The following is a 10,919-nucleotide window of genomic DNA, read 5'->3' as shown; positions in this document are numbered from 1 at the left end:
AGAGGCTGGATTCAGCTCTCCGGGGTCCCACCTCTGCTTTGCTCCAAGGATAACCTAGGGCAAATCATTCCACTCCTCTGCTCCTTAGTTTACTCTTTGGCAGCACACGGAGATACAGCCTCAGAAATATGGTACAGAGTGTAGCCAAGCAATGATCGTAATGTCTGCTCAGGTGCAAAGTGGGATAAATACGTTGGCTGCTCTTCCTCAGATCTGCTGCTCCCACACTGCTCCAGTTACAGCGTCACAGCAGTGAGGAAAGCTGTGCCGATGAGCAAAGAGCATCTGTAAGACCCAGCTCAAATCCAAAGAGCCCATCCTATGCGTCTCTTTATATATATTTCTTCAGTCCTTCCTTTCACATGCATCCTAATTGATTATTAGCTGGACATCTATCACGTAGTTTCTAGGGGAGCAAAACCTCAGTCATTTACAAAACCATGTGTTCAAGTCATGCTGGAGGTAGACATCTCCCATAAGATTGCTACATTCAATCTATATCTCCTTCTCCTTGCATTACTATTGGACCTCATGTACATTTTCGCTTGCTCCATCTCATTAATCTCTCACCTGGATTCTTATCCATGAGACTCAACCTCCTCCTTCATCTGCACAGCTACAAGAATTAGACACCTTATTGTTTCATGACTTTGTAACATAGCGTAAGCTTACAAGGTTTTCTGGCCTTTGGGCAAGGATTGCCTCACTGTTGTCACTGCTGTTCACTGGTGGGCAGAAGTAGCTTGGCATGAGTTTGATGTACCCACCATGTATGGTTGTCCTTGGTGACCGTGTCCCATCTTGGAAACATCCCAGGTCAGGTTGGACGGGGCTCTGAGCAACCTGCTCTAGTTGGAGATGTCCCTGTTCATGGCAGGGGGGTTGGACCTTCCAACCCAAATTAATCTGTGATTCTATGATTCTATGATCAAGGGGACCTATAAAGCCTTTGTTCTTCTAAGTGACTTTCCACCAAGAATGTCCTCTGCATCATGGACAAATGGATTCAAAACCCTGTGGAATCAAGGCATCAGCAGAGCTTTGCATTAAAAGAGTGGTAAATGAGAATGGCATGGAAAGCTTAGCAGCTGCACCACTATCTAGTCATGCATCGCTCTGGCCTGTGCAAATAATGCCAAGTTAGATTCAAAATTTCCATGGAAGAGATTGGGGCCCAGCCAGATTGGCCTTAAATTCTCTAAATGAGCAGAAAAGCCTTTCCTAGAAGAAAATGAGAATTCTCAAGTGTATCTAAGATAGGACAGGAAAAAGCAAATCTGGGGTGACCGTAAAATGTCTTTTGCTCTTTTGGTTGGGCCAGCAGCCATGATTAGTCCTTACATGAACAGTGCTCCCTACAGAGAAGGAGAGATTGCAGAAGTGGGTCTGTAGAGCAGCCAGGTGTAGTCAGTGTGACCTCATTATCTCCATGGTCCTCATGTTCAGCACATTTTCATCCACAGCCCAGGTGCTCCTCTCACCTATAGGCACAGAGGCTGCGCTGCTCTGAACACCTTCCACTCAATTATTTAAAATTCAGTTGCTATGGATCTACTCAAAGCGATCAGTTTAAAGAAAATGCAGATGGCCTCTGGTTTTGAGTTCCCGCTGCGCTTTGGTTAATTTGGTATGTAAAGGTATTAGGTTAATTAAATGCCATGTGTTGCATGGGGACTGACTGCATTTGTGGATTAATAAGCACCCAAGTGTGTTCTGTGCTGAAAGTCCTCAAGCTGGCAGACGGTTATTTCATGAAGAAGGGAAGGTAACGGAGAGAAGTCACGGGCAAGTGAAGAGGTTTCCTGTTAATCCTGTAGTCATTTTTCCAGAACGGGTGGTTGCAGTGTCCTCCGACCAAGTATCAGCCCTTATTGGAGAGACTAGAAGAATTTAAGTGAAGAGGAGTAAAGTTGTTCAGTTTGCTTTGAAACTCCTGCAGTGCCGGCTGTATGGAGTGAGCATGCTAGCTGCCCATTGGAGGACCATGGCTGATGCGTGGAAATTTTTCTGCTAGGAGAAGATCTTTACCAAGAGCCATATCGTGAATCAGGTCAGAGGGTGTCCTGCAAGCAGCAGACACGGTCACGCTGGAGGTCTAAAGCAAACCAGCCACAGCTCTCTGGAATTCATGGTGGAAAATACACGTAGAAAGCAGAGAGAGGAACAAATACCACTGCAAGATTTTGGACATGTTGAAGAGGAAGAAAGTAATTTTTGTGCAGCCATGCCCTGAGGTGGCAGAAGACCAGGAGAGAGACCAGGGCAAATGGACACTACTCCGCAACGTCAACCAGGCCCTGAAACCCACAACCATTTTAGCGGTAAGAAAGGGGGTCCCAAGCTCTGAGCACGGCTGGAAGCTTTCAGGCTGCTTTGAAATCGGTCTCGCTGTTTGATGGGATCCTTATACTGCTCGTGTCAGCTTCTCTCACCTTCTTCTTGAGTCTTTGTTCCCCTCCCAAGCACTGTAGCTCCCCTGTGTTGCAACCTTCTTGCTCTTTGCATTTGGAAGCTCCTCCTGAAGACCCTCTTTATGAATTGAGTGGATCTGTGTGTGCACCCATCGTGGTTGTTTTCTCCTGTTGTTTGCTTGTCACTGCACACAGCTTGTGAGGTTCTGAGGGTCTTCCTCAGAGCGTTCGGAAGGACATGAGCACCCAGTGGCTGCATTGAGGAGGAAGAGTTGGACCATGTTGATATTGTAGAGTGGCTGGTGGCATTCTCACTTCTCCAGTACTTTCTCAAGTGTGTTGGAAAGAACTGCATCAGGCTAGGCATGAGGCAGGTTATGCAACTTATAAGCCAGTCTGCCCAAGCTGGTAAATGCGTGAATCTCCCCAATTTGCCCCAAAATCCCCAGTATATCTGCTGGTTTTTGGGCTGATCCAAAGGTGATTGCATCAACGAAAGGAGCGTAACTGACTTCCATGGGCTTTATATCAAATTGATTAAAGTCAGGGAAGGACATAGGTCGGCACTCTTAATAAGTGATGTTATTTTTTAACCCACCAGACCTTTCTGAGCTTACCAACTTAGCCCATCCCATAAGACCTGCTTTTTTGACCAGTATTAAGAACTGCACTTTTAATGTGTTCTTAATACTGGTCATTTTGAGGGGACGAGTGCTCTCTGCATTAGGCGGGCAAAGCACAGGAGTTGTCTTAGTGGTAGTACAGTATCAGTTTACCTTGGGGAGAGCAGACTGCCTTTTTATTTCAGCTGTGTGGTAACAGAACATATGAAGCAGGCTGCTCTTACAGCTTTTCCAAATTAGAGATTTTAAAAAAACTCCAGCATTACGATTCTTGTTTTCTTGATCTAGAACAATTTTTACGCAGCTGCTGAGGTGTCAGGAGGGCTTTCTGCTGAGCAGGGACTGAGCAACCTGGCTCTTCTCCTGCTGACACCTTGATCAAGTTACCCACCCAGTGCATGAATTTGCCCAGCTATGCAGTGAGGATAACAGTGCTGAATGCTCTGAAATGCTTTGAGTTTTGGATCAAAGGCGCTAAGAAATATATATTAATATAGGTGGATTTATAACGTATCTGTGCATGACTTACTGCATTCATTAGTTGGATTTTATTCCTTTTTAATGAAGTTATGGGATGTGGAGGTAAGGCAGTTAATGAGAAAAAGATCTGAATATTATATTTTTTATGAGCTGGGTAAAGGTACTTATAACAGTGCTGTAGCACAACCCTCTGAGGAAAAGAAAACCCAAACTGAGGCTGGATCCTCAGCTCCGTGTAAGCAGGATGACTTTGTTGGTATTCTAGGTGGAACCTAGCAAGCAGCTGCCAAGGGTGGTCTTTCACAGAATGACTGGGGACTCCTCGTGTGTAGTGTTTCTCCATGCGTGGGTCCCTGGGTATAGTCTTACATCCCTGTGGCACTCACAGGTTAGTATCTCTCAGAAGTCCTGGTAAGCGATGACTTGGATGGCGGATGTTTCACCGTGTTTTATACTGCTGGATGCCTCCAGCTCCCACTGCCCAGAGTGGAGCTGAGGGTTGTTCATCAGCCCATTGGGTCAAAGCAAATCTATAAGTACTCTCCACAGAAATGGTCAATAAGTGGATGCTCAGGAACAGGGTTACGTCAGAGCACATGCAAAGCGATCCCTCCTATTTTTCACTTTCCCTTCTTCCAGCAGTTTTTCAGGACTTCAAAAGACGGATCTTGCATTTGCATTGTGCTTAATAGGTACGAGTGGAGCTGGCCCCCAGGAATTAGGTGGGGCTACAAGTTCACAGTATTAAACTTAGATGCATAAAAAAGTAGATTTGCTTGCTTGATACAAACAAGCCTGACAATAATTTAACTAGGTGGCTCCCAATTTTAGCGCCTCTTCACATTGAGATTAGGGGTGCGAAATAATTCTGCCTTGTTTCAAAGAGTGTGAGTCCTGGTTGGGAGATTAGTTTTGGGTTATTTTGGCGTTTGCTTTTGTACTGAGGAAAACAGCTTCCTCAAAAGTCTTTTTGCATCTGAGTAATTTAATATCCACAGAGCTGATAAGCAGATAGTCCCAGCCCAGCAGGACTGACAAGAGGTCTATAGGATCACCAGTGACATGGAGCAAGTGGATAGGGGTCAACTGCTTGCTGTGTCTTCCAAAACGAAAACAAAGAGATCTCAAATGAGAGAGGCGACACAATTGAAACATGCAGAAGGACACAGCTTTCCACGTTATTCATAGCTAAACTCTTCTTTTGAGATTATGGATGATAAAACTTGGCATAGCTTCAGAAAGCAATTGGACATGCTCACAGTACATAAAATCCACTGAGAAGTGTTAAATGCAAATCGCTGTAGTTGGGAAACCTGAAGAATTACATATATCTACCCCTCTGATATGTTCTTAACCCTTCTTTAGTCATCCCCTTTTCATCAGTCTTCAAGGTAGGGAATGTATATATTTGATAGTGGTTACCTGCAATGGAAAAAATGTGCCACAAGCCTCTGGACAAGGCTTTCCAGAGCTCAAAACCACCTCCTAAGCATGACTTACTAGGCTTGTGCATTGCACAGAAGGAAACCTCTATCTGGGTGGGGTTTGCTGCCTGTATCACTGCTCTGTAACCTGCTTGCTAGATGCAGTCTGTGACCGACAAGCACACACGAGCTCGTGAAATGGAGAGATAGTGCAGTAGGTGTATGCTGCGTGGAGTGTGCCCTGCTGCTATTACTGTGTGGAGGGTTTCCCATCTGTGAAAAAAGGATGGTTTGTGGTTTACAAAGAAGTAATTTGACTTGTACCAAAGATTTGGGTCCAAAACATAAGTATCTTGTATCCCAGGGGATGCTGAGCCTTCTGTAGCTTTGGGCATAACTGTCCTCTCTTTGGTTCCAGGGGGATTATGTGTGGATGGACCTCAAAACCGGACGGGAATTCGATGTCCCCATTGGAGCGGTGGTTAAACTGTGTGACTCTGGACAGATCCAGGTTGTGGATGATGAAGGCAATGTATGTACAAAAGGTTGTGATGACCCTTCTTCAGCTCTGTGGGCCTGGCTAGGCCAGGGGTCATAGGGTCATGATGACGGACTTTGTCACCAGCTTCTCATGTGTCCTTAGGAATCAATGGTGCCATAGTTTTCTATGGGCAAGATAATGTTGTGTCCCTACTTTTGTGGCAGTACTGGGAGTGAAAGGTTAAGAAGCTCTTGAGTACAATGATAACAGCGGCCTCTGAAACATTTTTAGATAGTGCTTTGAGCAAACCCACCTCGACCTGCTATTCTTCTGCTGTTATCCTGTCTTTCCTGACCTCCTCCCAATACAGGATGTGCCCAAACATTGGTCCTGCTTCGATTTCCCACTGCTACTTCCATGCAGTGGTGGCTGTTTTAGAGGAACATCTATATCACAAGCAGAGGGTGACCAGAGGAGGTTCTCTGTCCTTTATAAGCCTGAGATAATTGTGAATTTTCTCATTCCCTTCAAGGATGGCAGAAAGAGATTTGGTTCGGCAGGGTCCATGTGTCCAATTTGTAGTGGCTTTTGAAGTCCTTTAGAAGTGACCAGTGTAAATGACACTCTGCCGATGAAAGTGTGATTTTGCCACCACTGTGCATCCCTCTCTCCTCTTCTAAATCATCTTTTCTCTGCTCAACAGTATTTTGTGGCAGAGGGTTAACAACTGATGTGAAAATGTAGTTGTGTGAAAGGAAGAACAACCTGCTATTTGTTAAAAACCCCTGATCTGCTAAATGTACATGCTGCCCTGGATGGTGCTTCTGCCAGGATGGCTCTTGTCTCATGTCTCTTGCTGCTCCAGTAAATCAAAAGATGTTTTCCTTCTTCTGCTAGGAATCTTTTACATTAGTCGCTGCCATGTCCCAGGAAGAGAAGCTGTGGCCTGTGTTCTAATGGTGTCCCGTCTATGTTCTTCCACCTGGTCCTTCTGTCTGGGTGGGCTGTTTCTATTTCTCATCCCAGTTATATCTAATTTCACTTATCTTTCTCTGCCCTCACTCTTTTCCCAGGAGCACTGGATTTCCCCGCAGAATGCCAGCCACATCAAACCCATGCACCCCACCTCCATCCATGGAGTGGAGGACATGATCCGCCTGGGGGACCTGAATGAAGCAGGAATCCTCAGGAACCTGCTGATCCGCTATCGGGAGCACCTGATCTATGTGAGTGTCCTCCTCATCTCCACCTCTCACTCTGCACCACACCCTCGTTCTCCTTAGCTGTAGGGAACACACATGTGGGAAACCCTCATTGAACTGAGCGTCTGGGTTTCTACCTTCACCTGGACCCAAGTGGTGGAGGGCTTCTGCACTATGGAGGACACATTGCAGAGTTTATGGATGCCCCAGTGGAAATTACCATGACTTAGCTAATGAGCAAACTCTGTGCCATCTCCCTGTGTGGCCCCTATAGAAGCTTTAGGGACATGCATTAACTTTCTGCACACACAATAAGCAGTTCAAGCCAGGCCATGTGCGTGCTGTAGTAATCCTAAAGCAAAAGCCTTTGGCAGCTACACATTGGATGTGGCTCTTCGCTCTCTACAACTACCTGAAAGGAGGATTATAGTGAGTGGGGGTCAGTCTCTTCTCCCAAGTAACAGGTGATAGGACAAGAGAAAATGGCCTCAAGTTGTGCCAGGGGAGGTTTAGATTGGATATCAGGAAAAACATCTTCACCAAAAGGGTTGTCAGGCATTGGAACAGGCTGCCCAGGGAGGTGGTGGAGTCACCATCCCTGGAGGTATTTAAAAGACATGTAGATGTGGTGCTTAGGGACATGGTTTAGTGGTGGACTTGGCAGTATGTTAAATGGTTGGACTCAATGATCTTAAGGGTCTTTTCCAACCTAAACAATTCTATGACATTATGATTCTGCCTTCTCCCCCTGAACCATTAACTCATTCAACCCAAGTGGGTGAAGACAATTGCTGGAGGTGCAAATGGTGGAGGAAGGGTGAGGAGGTGCATGCATGAAGTAACTGGCGAAAATGACCTGAGCAACTCCTAGAACAGTTCTAAAGTACCTTCCCCATCTGTGTTTATGATCTAAGCTTTGGGTTTGGGTTCAGCTTTGGGTTGCCTGGGACCTGACAGCTGATCTCTGAGGACAGCAATGTCCTTCCTCAGGTCAGCTCAGTCATGTCATGCCCCATGGACCCAGTGCAGCCTTGCCAACCCAAGCAGTCATTCAGAAATTGGGGGCTTTACAGGGACTCAGACAGAATGACATCTCTTTTCTGCAATAACATTGCAAAGGCCACCTCCCCAGCAGGACAAGGGTCAGCATTCAAGTCTCTGTGCTTCTATCAGTCTGTTATATGCTGTGTAATGTGGTGCGTATTCTTGTGGCAGGAGTGAGGAGCATGTGTGTGTGCAATTTGCTACTACATAATGTACTCGGGCAGCCTATGCAAATATGGGAAGTTAGGTATTGCTCTCAAATCCTACAGTTTTCAGATACTCCGGTAAGTGCCTGGTGTGCCTTTGAAGGCCACCTGGAAATCTAATTTTTGAAAGGCTCTAGAGGCTACTAGATTTTCAGGCCAGAGGGAATTGTAGTACACTCTGACTTCCCAGGTAGCATAAGCTAGCAGACCATACCCAGGATTTTATCTACCAAGTTCTGCTTGTCTGCTTGATGTCCAGTGCCTTTTGAAAGGATGGTTTTGGATTAGAGCTAGGCAGTGATGGAGAGCACACCACTCTGTTAGATAGGCTGTTCATATGGTTGACAGCCCCCTGCCCCCAACTCTGGACAATATCCATCTCTTCTTTCAGAGATGGATTTCAATCCTAGAGGAAGGGATATGGCTGCTGAAAAGGCACCCCTAACTCCCCAAAGCTTGGAGGAGAACAGAGACCCCCAAACTCATCTCTCACCAAGGCGTTAGTTGTGCATGAGGTCTAGCTCCCCTGTATGGTCAGTTTAGAGAAAAAGGAATGACGAGAAAATGATTCACACATTAGATGAGCTGAGTTACTCCCTGGAGCTCTCTTTAGGGAGCCACAGCCATTTATAAACTAACAAAAGTTAGCAGGCCAAATTCATACTTGAGGGTGGTGTCTCCATGTGCACTAAGCACCCATGGCAGTCAGCAGAGATATCAATAGAGCCAAGACTGCCTTTCAGATGCACAAACATAGGTGCCTGTTGGATGAGGTGATTGCTTTGGAGCTGGCTGGAGCTTGGGTATCATGGAAGAGTTTATGTTGGAAGGAAAGTTCAGGTTAGATGTCTACAGTCCAACCTCCTCCGGCTCAGAGCATGTCCATCTTCAAGATTAGATGTACTATTCATGTGGATAACTAAATACAAGCAACTGGAATGCCACCTGAGAAGTACCGATAGCCAATAATTCATAGCTGATTGGCTCATTCGGGGAGCATGTATTTATCCATTGAGCATTGCCCCTTTTTCTCCTGTTTGTGGACACCCTGCAGTGGTACCACATGAATTCCCGCAGCTCTCTCTTTGCTCTCTGAGAAAGTTGGGATCATGCTGGATATTTTTTCAGTGGTGTCCATGTGTCTCTCCTAGGGTCCCTATGTCATCAGGCAAGAGCCTGTTGCCTCACGAAGTGAACAGAGGTCCTCAGATAAGATTTCGTGTGTGCAATTATCAGATTGCCTGTGAATAAACCCGGCTCCTTCACAAAAGCTCTGCCTCTGAGCTCCCTCACCAAGCTATTCACAGGCATCCAGGGAGATTATGAACATGAATGAGCACTGGGCAGAGTGCTGTTTGGCAGCATCATACCAAAAAGGGCTAATGCAAAGGGCAGCTGCTAACCTGGAGGTGAGCGTGGGCTGAAGTAACTCAGTAATAATGTGGTTTCTCTGCGAGTTCTTTGGGTCTGATGGTGACAGAGCCATGTGTCCTACAAAGTTGCTGCATAAGGAATGGCCACATCCTACACAGGGATTTACATCACAGAGGTTCCAGGTTACTGTGCCTTGACTGCTCCACTAATAGCTTTGGAGTGCCAGCCCATGATCCCGGGCACAACACAGCAATTAGTGCAATCTCAAAATCAGAGTGACATTCTCAGAACAACATAAAGCGCATAACTTGATAGAGAGGCACATAAAACCACCCCTGTATACACATGTGTTTTTGGAGGCTCAGGAACCCAACTTTAAATCTCATCTTTTAAGAGTGGTGGCACTAGGAGGAGTAGATCTGTGCCAAATGTGGTAAATATTGATGGCAGTTTTGCAAAGCCAAGGTACTGTATAGATGCCATGTAGGTAGGGGATACCCAGTCCCCTGAGGTGGTTTCTTCTGGGATATACTTCGCTCTGTCTTAAAGATGGTGAAGCTCAGTGTGACTTTACCTTCACTGTTTGAAAGGATTTCTGAACCTGCTGAGTAAAGGGTGACTTTTCCAACGGGACTTCAGTCTCTCTTGTTTCCTCATCTCCTTAGCTTTGTGGAGGGTGTAATTCTGCTCTAATAAAATATCATTTTCCTTTTTCTCCTCCCTTACATTTTACTCATAAGACAAACTGCGGCGGGAGGGTAAGTATGACTCTTGGCACTCTCATTTGCCATTGCTGTCATGCCTTCCACTGGATCACTTGTTTCTGCTCACCATTGTGGCGTTCTCATTTACTTTGCACCACCATAGCTGCTGCTTCACAAATGCATTGAGAGCATCATCCCCTTTGCCACAGAGCTTGGCCCTCATGGGGAAGTTCTGACACCTTCCCAGAGCTGGAAAGTCCCCAGTCTGTGAATGCGGTTAAAGCTGTAATTGCTTCTCACTAATGACCTCAACTCGAAGGAAAGAAACTTCTGCAGCAAAATGAGAAAAACCTTCAAAAGGGCCTTGTTGCCCATGGTTTGGCTTGCATGCACTAGGAGAAACTATGCTGAATGACAAGAGTGTCTAGTGAGGAGCTTGGACTCATGAGGAAGGTTAAACCTCTTTATCTGGAGATGAAAGAATTGCCTGCTGCTGCTCTCTAAGTTTTGCCAAAACGCAGTAATGTTTGGTAGAGCTTCAACCCCATAAAACTCCAAATTAAGTCAGCCATGATGTTTTGAGTAGCGAGGGAAGCAGGCTCAGAAAGGATTTCTTTGGGGCTAATTAAAATGTAGGTCGTGCAGGCAGTAATGAATTTGCACTGAGACATGGTTCCTGTGGTCAGCTTGTGCAGAGCCCCTGCCTATTGGTAAAGCTTTATTTTCCCAAGACAGGAGGGCTTTGCCTTCACTCAGCAATAGAAACCAGAGATAATATTCCTTTGGAGGTGCCCTTTGGCCTCTCATCAGCAAAGTGGACAATGTTTTGCATGTTGTCAGCTGTGAGAATTGGGCAAATTGTGAGTATTTATCAACTAGGAATGACCTACAAACCAAGCAACAGTACAAGAGTTCATGCTGACAAAGTGTTTTCTTGATCACAAGGGAAGGGTCAGTGAGAGCATCCAGA

The 10,919-nt window shown here is 45.8% G+C and overlaps 1 protein-coding gene across 1 annotated transcript in view; it reads left to right on the top strand.

The window, feature by feature from the left end:
- Nucleotides 1-2,189: 2,189 nt before the first annotated feature.
- Nucleotides 2,190-10,919, top strand: part of LOC104617094 (unconventional myosin-VIIa-like) — a gene marked incomplete at its 3' end in the record, with an annotated part of 41,118 nt that continues 32,388 nt past the window's right edge. The window contains 3 exon segments of the mRNA XM_010282321.1: nucleotides 2,190-2,321; nucleotides 5,357-5,470; nucleotides 6,493-6,645. Coding sequence (XP_010280623.1) covers nucleotides 2,190-2,321; nucleotides 5,357-5,470; nucleotides 6,493-6,645 — 399 coding nt within the window.

Source organism: Phaethon lepturus, unplaced genomic scaffold (assembly GCF_000687285.1).
Source record: "Phaethon lepturus isolate BGI_N335 unplaced genomic scaffold, ASM68728v1 scaffold10412, whole genome shotgun sequence".
NCBI lineage: Eukaryota > Metazoa > Chordata > Aves > Phaethontiformes > Phaethontidae > Phaethon > Phaethon lepturus.
This window is presented reverse-complemented; position numbering and strand designations above follow the sequence as displayed.